General features: G+C 35.8%; 1 protein-coding gene across 7 annotated transcripts in view; it reads left to right on the forward strand.

Moving 5' to 3' along the window:
- NFIB (nuclear factor I B) overlaps positions 1 to 15575 on the forward strand; it is a 484350-nt gene that overhangs the window by 441434 nt on the left and 27341 nt on the right. For 3 of the 7 annotated variants that reach the window (XM_068973912.1, XM_068973913.1, XM_068973914.1), the window contains exons 7-8: positions 1343 to 1477; positions 5270 to 5454. In XM_068973912.1, coding sequence (XP_068830013.1) covers positions 1343 to 1477; positions 5270 to 5454 — 320 coding nt within the window. Of the gene's footprint in view, positions 1 to 1342; positions 1478 to 5269; positions 5455 to 9667; positions 9834 to 12880; positions 12964 to 15575 lie in introns of all 7 variants that reach the window. The other 4 variants (XM_068973907.1, XM_068973909.1, XM_068973908.1 and 1 more) reach the window with 2 other exon arrangements.

Below are 15575 nucleotides of genomic sequence, written 5' to 3' on the forward strand. Positions count from 1 at the left end.
ATAGTAATTAATCTTCTCAAGTAATACCCAGGATGGCTGTCTTTATTTCAACTAATTCATCTTCCCTGTAGTTTTTAGGGAGATTGCTCTACACAGCAAATGTGATCCTATTTTGCTCATCAGTACTGTTTTCTTATTAGAGTAAATTTTTAGACATTCATACACAAAGTCTGTGACCACTCATTGTGCAGGTCCTGCCAGCTGTTCACTTCCTCCCTCATCTTTGTACTTGTTGAAGTAGAGACTACATGTACTACTTAAACAGATTTTGTGCCTCCCATCTTCTGAACATTTCCTCTTCTGGAAATGTCACCCCCATCCATGTTTTAAACATGGCATCACTTCCTTAACCTGAGGAAGCTGAGGTGATCAATGTCCCTGTACAGTGAGGCTGGAGAAGTAGCATCCAACACCACAGTACCTCTGCTGTCAGCATACTTCCTCCTCCTTGATATTGGCAAGCATTTTCTTCTTATCATTTTTCTCTTCACTAAGAGTAAATATCCCTGCAGCAGCCATTGCTTTTTAATTTTTTGTAACATCCTCCCTTTAGCTAGCAAATAGAAGAACTCTAAATATCTCCAGAATGAGCAAATTGGGGAATGTCTTTTTTGCTAAACAAATATTATTGTTCTTCAACTGCTAAGTCATGTTCGACTCTTTGCAACCTCTTGAACTGCAGCACGCCAGGCTCCCTGTCCTTCATTACCTACCTGAATTCGCTCAAACTCATGTCTGTTTAGTCAGTGATGCCATTTAACCATCTCATCTTCTGTCACACCCTTCTCCTCTTACCCTCAGTGAGTCGGTTCTTCCCATCAGGTGGCCAAAGGATTGGAGCTTCAGCTTCAGCATCAGTCCTTCCAGTGAATATTCAGGGTTGATTTAGTTTTTCATTAAAAAAATTTAAATTACTGATATACTTACCAGCATACTCAAAGGTTATTTTTCACTTTTGCACCAGGTTTTCTTCTATTTTCTTCCATACATAGTCAGTTAATCAAAAGACAAACCCCTGAATTGAATACACTTATGAATGAAATGCTGAGGTTAGAAAAGACCTAGATGTGAACCGAAGTACCATGGGATGCTAAGTTCAAGATTCATTTAGTAGTTGAAATAATTCTGATGATACTTTTAATGAAGCTTCAGTGGAGATTGTTTCTGACAGATATTTTAAAACTCCAACATAGCTGGGTCTTTGACTCAGAATGTATTTTGTAAAAGAGCCAGACATACAAAAATCACAAGACACTGGCAAATGAGATCTCTTACTAGGTTGGTATGAAACTTGTAGCTTGAGGATGTCATAAAGCTTGGACTTTCCTCTCTTTCTCTGTAGATATGTCTTCTCCGACTACTATGAAGAAGCCCGAAAAGCCATTGTTCAGCTCTACATCTCCACAAGATTCCTCACCAAGATTGAGCACTTTCCCCCAGCACCACCATCCCGGAATACCTGGAGTTGCACACAGTGGTGAGGAGTTTCAAGCATAGAGGAGAAACCTCCCTCTTGTTTGCAGAGTCCAAAGTCTTGGGGATGGATCAAGACTATAATCACAAAAAATAAGCAAATATATAGTTATCTTAACAGTAGCTTCCATATTGGTCCTAATTCTATAAATTTTACGAAGAGAAAGATAGAATTTCAAGTATACTGCTGAGTCTAAAATATTTCTAGCAGCATTGATGTATAGATTCTATTTCCATAGATGTTATTGTCTCTATAGAAATCAATATTTTAACTACTTGTTTGGGAGCAAAGTTAATCAGAAAAATAAGAGACATTTTGACAATTATTTTATATGTATAAATCCTTCCTGTGGGCTAGTACACTTGATATTATGTTTAATATCATAATTTAAATAGGAAGAAGAATCCAGTATTTCACATTTATACTTTGAAGAATGATTCACATCAAATGCTCTTTCAAAATTAAAAATGAGATATAATTCATCAGCAATATTGCATACTTTCTTCCTATTGCTCTTAAACCCTAGAGAAGAGTAGGCTGACTTTAAGGTGAAGAAAAATTTTTTATATAAAAAATAATATGTTTATAGTGATACTCGTATTGCTTTAAATATATAGTGAGGCATCTCCTTATTCTTCAAAAAATAAATCTAGGTTTTAAACCTTTATTCAAGGGATATAACAACTGTGGATAATAAAATTCTTAAGTTTGGTCTATGAATATATATTGATAGGTATTGTCACTGTACTTAAAAAATGCATAGCCTTCAATGCTGTCATTAAGACAATTATAAAATTAAGAGAAGAATATACAAGTCAAATTGGTATATAATTTTTTTAACATTTATTTATTGGACTGCTAAGATAAGTGAAAAAAAATCAGTAACTATTTCATACATTTGTAATATTGAGTGGGGCAAAATGAACTTCGAAGTCAGATCACCCCTTATGATATCTGATTATTTATATTTCTAACATTTGGGAAAAATTCAACAGTACGTTTTTACATAATAAGCCCTGGAAGATCCAGACAAGCCCTGCACCTTTGTCTTTTACCGTGTGTATGGTATGTTCAGTATGTAATGCATTAGGAGCTGTGGTACCCTTGTCCGGAGCAACATTTCCTCTCCTTAACAAGTAATGGTATAGTGGGGAGAGAGAGAGACCACAACATCAGCTAGGCACTGAATACAAACAGGATTGAATACATGGAGGAGGATAGATGCCTAGAAGAGGTAGGTTCCCAACGAAAGGGAACAAGCTAGGGAGATGGACATTTCAGGCAGAGCAGACAGCGAGTATCAATAAAGTGGAGGTCATTGCAGCAAGGAACTGCTGTATATTGAGGAATACACAATACCAAAATGTGCCCTGCACAGGGGAAAGATGAGGCCAAGGAAGTGGGACCAGATTGCGTCCTAATGCACTTGCTGCTGCCCTTAAGTTGCTCCAGTCATGTCTGACTCTGCACGACCCCATAGATGGCAGCCCACCAGGCTCCTCTGTCCCTGAGATTCTCCAGCAAGAATACTGGAGTGGATTGCCATTTCCATCTCCAATGTATGCATGCACGCTAAGTTGCTTCAGTCGTGTCTAACTCTGTGCGACCCTATGGACACAGCCCACCAAGCTCCTCCATCCACAGGATTCTCTAGGCAAGAATACTGGAGTGGGTTGCCATTTCCTTCTCCACTTAAAGCACTTGAGGACCATACAAACATGTGAAGTTGTTAGAATTTTATTATTGAAGCAATAGGGAGCAATTGAAAGATTTAGCAGAGAAGTTCCATGATTTAAATGATTTTTTTAAAATTATTCATTTGAGACTCTACAGGATTAGGAAGGAGCAAGACTGGAGAAAAGAAGGCAATAAGGAAGACTTTGCAATATCTAGGCAAAGAATACATATAAGTACATGTATGTATGAATGGATTCTTTCATAATGAAGGGAAATGTTTTTTCTTTGTAGTTGGCTTTTCTGTCTTTAAATGACTTTTATTAATAAGGTAGCCATTTTTACCTTCATGGAAATTCTGCATTCTACCTAGTTTGTATCAGGCCAGCTAGAGCTTATTTGAGTACAAGTTCTTGGGAGCCCAGAGTTTTGAGCTCTGGTTTGCTATGTGTCAGTTCAAATCAAAAGAGATCTCTTCCAAAACAATTGATACCAATTGATCTTAAAGCCCAGAAGACCCAATGGAGCTATTTATATATCTTCCAAGGGTTTGGGTACAGATGTAAGTAAAAACCATGGTTAAATTGAGCTGAAATTAATAGCTCTTTGACACTAAGTCAGAAGATGAGCAATTTAATTTATATGTTTGCATTTTCTTAAGTTATACCTCCAAGTGTGTATGTCTCTTAAAGTAGTATTTCAAAAAAGAGTTTTGTTTTAGGAAATATATAATTGTTCTCTGAATTGCATCCCTTTGGAGGATGCTCATACTTCAGTGTGTGCAAAGATTACATGGGACACTTTGATCTAGTAGGTCTGTGGTAGGCCCAGGAATCTGTACTATAGCAGCAACTCAGAGTATTTCACGTGCTTTCTAAAACTTTGTTCCCTGAGAGCAAAGTTGTTCAGGGAGCAAAGTTGTGACCATAAAACTGAATTTATGATTCTTCTATGATATACCTTTAAAATTTCTTGTATCTTCTGAAAGTTTTCTTTGGGGAAGATAAGCAATATCCTTAAAAGTAACTTTTTTTGTATATGATTACAGAGTTTAGGTAAGTCATTCCAGATGATCTTTATTTATAGGTCATGGAAAGAACTTATTTTTCATATTATTACATAGTGTTATAAAACACTAAACATTTATCATATATAATGTTCTATAACTTGGATATATGGAATCTTTAATCTTTACTTATGCATATACTGATTGATACTCTTCAAATGTACTTATATAAAGTACAAATTCAGCATTGAGGAGATAATGATTATGCAATTACATTCTTTACCCATTTTTAAACTTAATAATTATATTTCAAAAATTGAATAATAAATTATGATCTAATGTTGAAAAATTACAGTAATATTAAACATTATCCACATTACATATGTTTTGTACATTATTTCTCTTCACAAAATATGTGATTTATGGGTAAGTTAATATGCCTATATGAAAATTTGCATTTCTGATAGTAAGAAAATAGAACTCTTTTGATTTTAAAAGGAACTTTTTCATTAAAAAAAAAGAGTTCTCAGGTTTCCATTCAAATATTCATAAGCATTTATACAATTATTGGGTAACTGTTCAGGACATTATTATTTACTAATTATTGGCTTCCTTTCTAAATAGTGGAAAATATTTATTTAAAATTGAAGCACACTTCTTTTTTAATCAAAAAATGTGTTCTTGTGGGAGATAACTTTGCTTAGAGAAATGTTTTACGAAGTGTTAGTTTAACCTGTAAAAGAGAATCTTGCCTGGACAATTCCATGGACAGAGGAGCCTGGCAGGCTACAGTCAGTGGGGTCTGAAAGAGTCAGACGCGACTAAGCGACTAACACTTCCACTCTCGTAAAAGAGAAACTTCTTTTTTAAAAACCACTCATGGATCTAGAAAGTGAGATCGTTCATTTCCTAGACTGGACGTTATGTCTGTGTGTACTTAGCAGTCCAGGCATGGGGAATACAAATAAAAGACTAGCTTATTTTAAGAGAGTTTGGTCAAATCAGAAAAAAATGAGGGGCTGTTGGTTGTTCAGTCTCCTGAGACTCTGCAGGGTCAGGTTGGAGCTGTAAGGACAATAGCTGACGAGTTAATCTGGCCTTGCTGTCTCTTACAGTCATCTCGACCCGGACTCCACCTCCACCCTCACCGTTGCCGTTTCCAACACAAGCTATTCTTCCTCCAGCCCCATCGAGCTACTTCTCTCATCCAACAATCCGATATCCTCCCCACCTGAATCCTCAGGACACTCTGAAGAACTATGTACCTTCTTACGATCCATCCAGTCCGCAAACCAGCCAGGTAAAAATGAGAGAGAACATATGAGTAGAGCCTAAGGGCGATGGCACAGGTCTAACCCCAAGCCATGAAGCTCACTCAGACAGTGTGTCTGGCAGAACAGCAAGCTTTTGAAATCCATCTTCAGAAAGTTTCTCAGTGACTCATTAAGTTTTTATTGAAAGGTGGCTGAATGACAGGTAGGAAGTTTGTTTCCCCAAAGGGGCACATTTGTGAAGATGTTCTTGGTTTGATGTTTTAGGATTTCCATTGGATAAAGAGAAAATAAAGGCAGAAAGTCCATTGACAAAAATGTCCTGAGCTGGAGTTCACACCTCTGAAATACCTGGTTTGACACAAAGTGCTCATTTCAGGCAGGAGCGAAGTATGAGCTAAAATAAACACAGGCAAAAGACCTTACAGTTGTATTTATAGACCAACTATTAGGTATTAAAAAAAGCTTTGGTAATGTAAACATTTTCAGTGTTTGATGACTACTTGAATATTCTTTGCTCAGACATGACTGTGTTTCATAATGAGTGACATTACCAGAAGTGACTGTTTACCATAAAAAAAAAAAAAAGTGTGCAGTGGCTTTAAGGATTCTTTGTATAAATGGCATAGCTCTGTGCCTTCTTCACTTCCTTAATATATGATTTCTTCTATGGAGAGGTCACATCATGGGGATTTGGTGCAAGAGGATTTTTTGTTATCAAGTAGACAGTATACCAAACCTGGCCTATCAATCATCATAATATCCAAAGTCTGCAATGAAATTTCAATCTTAGGGTTTGGTATTTGGCTTTGCTATTTTACTTCCAAGACTCCTGTCTACTTCCAACCACCATTTTTAATGCTCTGAGGGATTTTCATAAGTGTTCTGTCATTAATGCTTTTCATTTACTAAAATGCCAGCAAATAGTATGTGCATATTAATTGAGACTTAAAAAAGAAAGATCTGAAAAAAAAATCCCTTTGGTGTTAATTGTTAAAATGGAGCAAAATGGTCCCTTCTGAATTTTTTTTAATAGCATATTCAGCACTGTTTTGGTTAGTTAAAATTAAATTGCTTGCACTTGTTCCTCCATTGACTAGTAATACTAAGTATACTATTCTTGAATTTTGAATTTAAAGTTAAATGATTTGTGTTTCAGAAGAAAATGTTCAAATGGTATAGCACTTTTAATGGCTTAAATAATTATTATTAAGTAAAACAGGACCTTGGTATATCAATTTAGAAATAAAATTTGCTGTCAGAGCATAGATGCAGAAGTCTCAGTTCCATAGAGCATTTTGCTAGACTCAGCTGGGAACAGTGCACACAAGGTCTGATTTTAATTTGTGTAGAATTTCCATGAATAACAAAGTCTAATTAAGACATCCATTAAAAGTCCTTAACGTTAATTCAGTGTGGAAAATCTTAGAGTTCCATTGGATTTTTTTTTTAACTGATGTCTTAATTAGGCACTGTTAGGGGAAAAATTATGCAAATTAAAATCAGGCCTTTAGTGTTCTGCATTTCTTTAATTATTCACTGCTTGTTTTACGTATATTTCACTTTCTTTATAAGTTAAGGGGGCATATTAGGTGATAATCGGCCTATATTGTTCTCAGTTTTTCTTCATATTTTCAAGGTAAAAACCCAGCTTCTGAGAAGCATCTTACTCTCATCTCAATTAAAAAAAAAAAATCCCTCTCAGGATTTTGTATAATAGGAGCAATGTACTAAGTAGTATAATCCTTTCCTAATGCAGTTCATCTGCAGATAAGTTGTCTCTCTTTTCATATCTACAATATGAAAGTTCATCTATTAACAACCTTAAAAGAGAAGCTTTATAATGTGGCTTCATCTGTTTGAACCAGTAGAAAACTGAAAAAGAAATAACCCTTTCATTCTTCTGACCCTGAGTTTCAGAAAAGTTGTCTGCTTTGGCTTGGGAATTCTTCCATTGTCACTTTTATTATTTTTTTTAAATGAAAGAAACATCTGTTTGTTGGTTTATGTCAGTTCAGTTCCAGTAGATGAAGCATGCAGGGTAGGAAAAGTAATATCATGTTCGGTGGCAGCGTTTTCTTGGCAATTTTTGTCACTTTTCTGTTCTGTGCTCTCAGGTAGGTACTGTCGAACTGTTTTGGCGACGACAATATAGAGAAAGGCTTTTTACCATCGAATGAACCACCAACGATAAAATGAGGTCACTCTTCTTTCTTGGGGGAGATATACAAAGCAGTTTTTAGCAATGATCACATAACCAGAAGTTGATGACCTGCTCTAGAAACAAATTACTTTTTCAGTTTGAAAGGAAAAAAGTAGGCCTTTATTATAAATGGTGGAGTTGTTTTTGCAGCAACATTATACCTGCTTTGATGTTTAACTCCAACCCAAAACCAGTTCATTTGCACTTCGAAATAGGACTCTTGATATTCACCCTTTTGGCTCTAAAAATGGGGAGCAGGCAGGAAATGAGTACTTGTTGACCTGTAGTCAAGTTGACTGTTGACTGTTCCTTCCCAGTATCCTCCAAGGCTGCCCTGATTTTGCTTGTTAAGCAACTCAGAAGCCTTGTCATCCCCACAGCAATTTGGAGATTAATTACATTGCTGCTGCACTGGGTAGAGTGAGACAGCCATGCTATTTAATGGAATATTTTAAATAAAATTAGTCTAAATATATAATTCTTTCCTAGGTTTTAACAGAGGGGAAAATCTGGTCAGTTTTCCTGACTTCAGTTAAATACTTAATTTAGTCATGAGGAATAGTCAGGATATTCAAAAGTTCATTCTTTATAGAGTAAGTCATGTGGCCTCTGAGGCACCCAACCAAGATTTAGTTCATGTCTCTAAGTTCTGATAGTTAGGTGGTCTCAGCTGTTCATCATTTTCTTTAAAGAATCATTGACTTGTAATGTATATGCAGGCGTTTAGATAAATATTTTGCTTTATTGCTTCCTTTGCCTTTAAAAGTGGTACAGATTATGAAGACTAAATATTTGTGGAGAATACCTTCATAGCAAGTTGTTATGTACATTATGTAGAGTAGAATTCCAACATGAATGTAATTAAGAATAGCATTCTGTCTAGAAAAATACATTCCGGTATTTCTTTCAAACAGTGTGCCTTTAGAATGGACACTATTTTTGCACTGGGGTTAAAACTCAGATAATAATATCTTTTCTATCATTTCCCAGGGATTTTCTCAGTTAACTCACACAAATGTCAACAATCAATGTTTTATGCAACTCTCTAGGTCTGGCAATGGAAGAGTAAGAATTCAAAGATCAGAGTGTATTTGATTGCCCTCTGCTTCACTTCAGCACATTTTAATTTACATTGGAAATGTTTTATTTATACGTGTACGGTCAGACCTAGTTCAGCCCTTTATATCATTATATAGACCCTGAAATTTTAAAGGTTTTAAATATCTTTCTACCTGTTTATATAAGTACACCATCCCAAGTTGAGTGGAGACCCTAGAATCAAAATTGCTTGATGTGTGTGTATGAGTGGACCTGTGTGTGAGCAAGGGCTAAAATTTTTGTGTGCTGAAGAATGGGCCTAGATTATAAATGATGATAATCGTTAAGTTCAGTGTGTTTGGTCTAGAAATTCTTGTCTTTGTTGTCTCAATGATATCATTATGCAGGTAAACATTGTGTTCTGAGAGCCAAAATTGACTCATTTTAGCACAGGAAGAGCAGGAAAGAAGGAAACACTGCTTCTAATTCTTACTAGCTCAGTGGTGAGCCCAAGCTAGCTTACTAGCTTGGTGGTGTAGCCACCAAGTCATGTCTGACTCTTGAGACCCCATGGACTGTATCCCGACAGATTGCTCTGTCAGTGGAATTTTCCAGCCAAGAATACTGAAGTGGGTTGCCATTTCCTCCTCCAGGAAATCACTAAGGACTTCTGTTTTGGCCTCAGGCTCAGCATCAAAGTCTCCACTTGAGTTTTCTGTCCTACTCTATGGAAGGCTCAGTTCTCCCTGGTTCTCATGGTGTTGTAGAAATGACTAAACCTATATCAAGTGCCTTGTAGCTGAAGACTTTCTTTTAAACGCTGCTGCTGCTTCTTAGGACTCCTAACCATTGAGGAGCCTCTCAGCTCAGATCTGAGGGGCTTGTGTGGTGGTTACATACAGCGCGCGGGGCCCCCGCAGTCGAGTGTGCTGAGTGGAGTTGCTGGACGGGATGACTGCCTTTGGGATTGTTTCACCCGGCATTCTGTTTTTGTTTTGTAGCCTAACAGCAGTGGTCAAGTGGTAGGGAAAGTGCCTGGCCATTTCACTCCTGTCTTGGCACCCTCTCCCCATCCCAGTGCAGTGCGGCCTGTGACTCTGCCCATGACAGATACTAAACCCATCACTACATCCACTGAAGGTGAGGCAGCTTCACCTACAGCAACCAGTAAGTATTTCTGTAGGAAATGAGAAATGTCCATCGAGGGCACCTCTGGATATCTGATCCAAGGTGGAAAACCCAGCACCTTTTCCAGCTACTCAACCAGATGGAGATTTCTCATTTATGTGGAACTAGCAGGCATGATGTAGCCTGGCTCTCACATGCTCTCTCTTATCAAATTTCACTCAGTATTTGACAAGGGAGAAGCTTATTTGTTTGAGTAAATAGCTATAACAAAAATAGTAAGTCGTGCCTGCTTGTTCAAGGTATACATTGAAAATGCACCTAATGACATAACAGTGTACAAGGTTTTTATATACCCAAAGAGAGATGTGATAAATGTTAGTTATTGGAGCGTTCCTATAGAAATCAAGCCCCTTCACAAGGCAGACTGGATCAGTACCTCTGTAAGATAATTGCATGTTTATATCACGGTAGCTTATGTCATTGTGAGAAACAGTCACACAATGTTCAGAGTAGAAAGCATTTCAAAGCTTAGTTTTAGGCACATGTCAACCACCTGCACTTTCATTGTCTGCAACATTTTTTTTTTTTGATGATTTACTCTATCATGGTGCATCGGGTATTATGCTTTTTAGCATGGCCAGAACATCTGAAATGTCATAGATTTAGCCGGTGAATTGGCAGTAGCTCATACCAGTAACCCAAACGATTCCTTTGCTTCTTTGTACAGAGTGCTCAGAAGTACACAAGAAATTATTGCAAAGCTTTTTAATTGGCTTCATCATCCAAGCTGCCAGCTTTCTAAAACTGGAGTTGATGTATACGGACTGGTAATAAAGTAGAATGGATAAAGTTCTAGTCAGGAGGAATTAGCTTGCTTCTCTTCAATTATTCTTATTTCTTAAATCCAGAGCTTCTATTTGCATTGTTAGAGCAGGAAAATCCCGATGTTCTGAAAATTCTGTGTGAAATTATAGAGATTCAGAGCCACTGGCTCTTTCTTTATTGGCCATTGGAAAGATGTTCTTTTTTGTATGTGTGGCCCCTGAAAGACTTGGCAAGAACCTTACAAGAAAAGTGGACAATACTTGGTGTGTACAGTGAATTCAGCATTTCTTTCTCAAAATTCATGAGGCCCCATAGACTAATAAAAACCAGATAAGCTTGTAATTCCCATTAATAATCATTAATGCTTAGTAACTGGTTTGTTGATAGAGGGACCTACACTAGTGAATACTTCCCTGAATGCACAGAAATGGATCAGACTCAGTCAAGGAAGATTAAGGATCCTTTAGTGCTACAGGTTAGCCATGTACGTTACAGTCGCTAAAATACTACATCCAAATTTCAAAGTGGATGCCTAGGCATCTTTAAGCAAACAAAGTCAGAAGTTTAAATAAAAGCAAATAGAAAACAAAGGTTTTTTTTTTTTTAAGTAGCTAAAATTTCCAGAAACTTCTGGTACCTACTCTTACATTGTCATTAATAGATAAGATTCAAGGAAAAATCAAACTGAAATGATAACAGCTCACTTATGGCAATACTGTCAGCCTGTTTGTTAATGAACTGTTTCTTATACTCACATACAGGTTGATCAAAAAGGGATCTGATTTGATTTACAAAATCATAAAATAGTCAAAAGGAGTATCTTGGTTATATAAAGATATCTTCATCAGTCCATTTTCCATCCTTCATAAAAGTGATATAGTGAGCTGTTTTTCTTTCCTATAAACAAAATTGTAGCTGCAATTCCGCAGGCACCACTGATAATGAAAAATTGGCCAGTTAATTCATAAGTCAATAAAATTAAATACAGAGGCCAAGGAAACCTCTTTTTCATGGTTGAAAAGAAAGAATAACACACACTTGGTGCCCACTCTGTAAGGGTGAGGCTCTTCAGTGCTGTGCATTGAATTCCAGAGATCTGGAGATTGAATGGGGCCCACAGGCTGTTTATGGCTGCCATTGCATGAGTACTTCATTCAGGAATAAATAAAAGGTGAATTGTGAAAATCTTCATTGTTTTAAAAAGCTTACTTAAAAAAGCTTCACTGAATCAAACGAACATGGCAGAATTATTGGTTTTTAAAAAGTCTTTTAAAAGTTAATGTCTGGATTCCTCATCAGTCTGGAGGTTTTGAACCAAATATTTTAGCTTTCTTCAGACCTAGAAATGTAACATAAATGATGACAATTTAGTTTTCCTGTTTATTCTGACATGGAACAATGGGGTTGCTTAGTGCTTGGACGATGCATTAGTCCTTTCTTTGTGAAAAGAAGCAAAACTCTTTAGGACTAGGGAGACATTTTCTGTGGAAAATTCACTCTGCACCAAAAAGTACCTAGATGAAAAGTACTGGCAAGGTGAGACCATAATAATTTAAGAAGTATTCACCTTATGCACTTACTACCTGGTGACCAAGTATTTAAAAGGGGCTGTCAACTCCCTCCCTGGATCAATCACAAAAGATTGGCTTTTTGTACTTCTGGAAAAGAAATCACTTTTTTTTTTTCAGAAACATGTTCTCAAATATAATAAAAATTCTCCTTCATGTTAATAATATTAACTTTTCTTTTTAGTAAGACTTTTCAGTAAGACATTTTTCATCCTGCATCATCAAGTACATCTGCTTAAATTCCATCATTTAAAGCTTTCACTTTTTCCTAACAGACTTTCAGTCTGATTTTACATTTAGAACCACAGACCATCATTGATTATTCTGTTGCTAGACACCCAATATCTAGTAAAAAGTTACATCTGGGAAAAAGACTCTACTACTTAGCAAGTCTTTGGTACTCCTGCAAGACTGTAACTAGAGCTTGTATGAGATGACCACAGCAAAGGATAGGATATGGTTCCTGGATAGATTTGGTGGAGAAGAAGGATAAACCAGGTGACTTGAGGTCAACTATCATTTCTATCACTTGGTATTCACTCACACAAAAGAGAAGAGAAATAGAGATACATCTTTTTTTTTTTTTTTTTTTTTCGGTTGCAAGTCCCACTTCTCTGGGTTTCTTTTACGTGGACAAGGTGTTCATTTGATAGTTCACAATTTTTATCTTTGTTTTTGTTCTTCCTTAATCAGCCTACACAGCCTCAGGCACATCTCAAGCCAATCGATATGTGGGACTAAGCCCAAGAGACCCATCCTTCCTACATCAGCAACAGGTGGGCAAGTTTCACCCAGGTGTGATGGTGTAGCCACGCTTTTGCATTGGTGCTTTTCTCCATGCTGTCTCTCAGATCTGGACTCAGAATGGGGCTCACGGGACTTCTGAGAAAGAAACTGATCATTTCATTTTCCAAACTATTTTCTCATTTATCTTTTGTTTCTTGTTTCTCTAAGCAGGGTTTCTCAAATTGGCTCAAGACCTTTTCCCTCTCTGTAGCATATATCCATAACATCCATGAAAACAGTGTTTCAGCTAGAATATTTTTCTCAGTCTTATTGGCTGTTGAGAACTTACCAGCGGCCTATAATTTTCCAAGATGAAAATTGCCAACTATTTAAAGGCCATTAGAGTAGAAATACAACACAAGTCACAGTTTGTGCTTTCTTTTTCTGGTTTTGAACACTTTCATGTTTCTAGTTGTTCTACTCCTCGTTTTGTTTTTTTTTTTTTTTGGTTCAAGAAGATGAGTTATGAAGGTGATATCTCAGGCAACACATCCTTCCTATTTTAATAGGGTTAAATAGTTTACTGATTTCAGATGTGATAAAACACTTTTTTTGGTTCTGCTTTCGTACATCATTTATGTTTCAAGTAGCATTTTAAATTTCACATCTCATTAATGCTGTAAATTTAATGCAAATGAAGTGTTTATCCAAACTGTGAAAATATACAGCCAGGATTAATGGTAGCTTATAAACACATTAGCCATAGTCAAAAGCATGGACCATACAAATAAAAATATCCCATGATTTCAGTTATAGGATGACAGAAATAATTCTAAACACTTCCAAATTTAAATGTATTTTATGATGCATATGTTTGCTGCTCTCAAGTTTTGATAGCAGAGCAGTTTGAAATTAACAGTGTGCAAAATATTACATATGGAAAAATAGTCTATAATGAATCAGAAAGAGTTGGTATTAATGAGCTTACTCTTAATTTATAATATACATTGTATGTGCACCTGAATTTTTACAGATGTAACAAGCCTGTACAGGTACTCATGTCAGCTTATTTTGTCCTAGACCTGTCCACCTAGTTTAATCATGCATATCTGTGCCTCGCTTGGAATTTTCAAATCCTGCCCAGTTGCAGGCGAAGGTGGCAGGCTGCTTATATTAAAGGTCACCACATGCAGAGTTCAGAGAAAATCATAAAAATGATAGCTTATTCAAGATACTTGACGTTTTGCCAGGTTTAAAAAAAGCAAAACAAAACAAAAGAGTGAGAACTAACTAAAAACATCTGTACACAGTTATGAAAATACCAAATAATAATTAGTGGTTTTGCCAGCTATTGGCTTTTCAACATAATTTTCTGAAATGTTGCTTTTTTTCACCTCTAAAATTGCTATAATATAAAATGTGCTATAATTACTAGAATATGGTTCTCTTTGAAAAATGTATATGTTCCTTGTGTTTTTTTAAAAAAAACTATGCAGGATTTATAGATTTAGAAACTCATTCTCTTAGAAATCATTCCACGTATTTTCAGATATTCTTATCATGGGATTTGCATTATGACACATCTCTAGTTTTCAGTTAACTTTTAATTCATAGAATCATGCCTTTATTATTTAAACCTTTAGCCCCAAACACATTTAGAACATGATAACCACTTTCATGTATTTAGAAGAAATCATCCCATCCTCCTGTCCTAGCTTAAGGCAGCTTTAATTTTTTAATTTATCACTTGTGACTGTCATTAGAGCCTCTTGTAATTATGATCACAACAATTGATTGTATAAAAGTTACTTCTTTCACATGTCCAAGGATAAATCAAGAAAATTTTATAAGCATCAGGAGAATATTAGTGAATCTAGATAGAGTTCTGAGCACATAAATTGAAATATATATATGAGTTCCAGAACTACAAACTTTTTTCATCAAAGGCCACCACTTGTTATTTAAGTAGACAATGTCAAGTGAAGACCTCTTACAATATAAATATGACTTGATTCGTCAAATGCAATATATATTTATAGAATATATAATGTGTATTGATCTTTAGAAGAAAAATTATATGTTTCATAATGAAAAATACAGTGTTTAACTTAAATACCATACAAACAGATAATTTGTCCTTTGTATAATGAAAGAGTTGGTGCTACTTTTTTGAATTGAAAGAGCGTGATATACTAATTCATAATAAGCTACAATTTAAGACAAGCAGAAAATGAATATATATGCATATCTTACTGTACATGTATATTACTAAACTAAGGCTCTAGTTAAAAGATTTCATTTAATTTAATCCTTTCAAATTTTAAAAGAATCCTAGAGATGAAATTTTATGTTTACTGTCTAGGAACAGAGGGACAGAAATGGTTTAAATGACTTCAGTAGAGTAAAGGTTATTCTTTTCTACAGCAGAAATGAGATTGATTTACTGTGTCCTTTCATTACTTTCCAAAGATTTAAAAGAGACCACTCTTCTAGCAGCAGGTTTTAAATGCATTTGGTTTAAAGTACTCAGTGATGAATGAAAAGAAAAATCAAGGGGTACATGAAATAAAGGTAATCAATCATTTTATATTAGCTAGGAGAAATTCAAAATTAGAAAGGCAATGGTTTTAGTCTGAGAGAGTTCTTTTAAACATACCCCTTA

The sequence above is a fragment of the Capricornis sumatraensis genome, chromosome 6, assembly GCF_032405125.1.
Source record: "Capricornis sumatraensis isolate serow.1 chromosome 6, serow.2, whole genome shotgun sequence".
In the NCBI taxonomy this organism is placed as follows: Eukaryota; Metazoa; Chordata; class Mammalia; order Artiodactyla; family Bovidae; genus Capricornis; species Capricornis sumatraensis.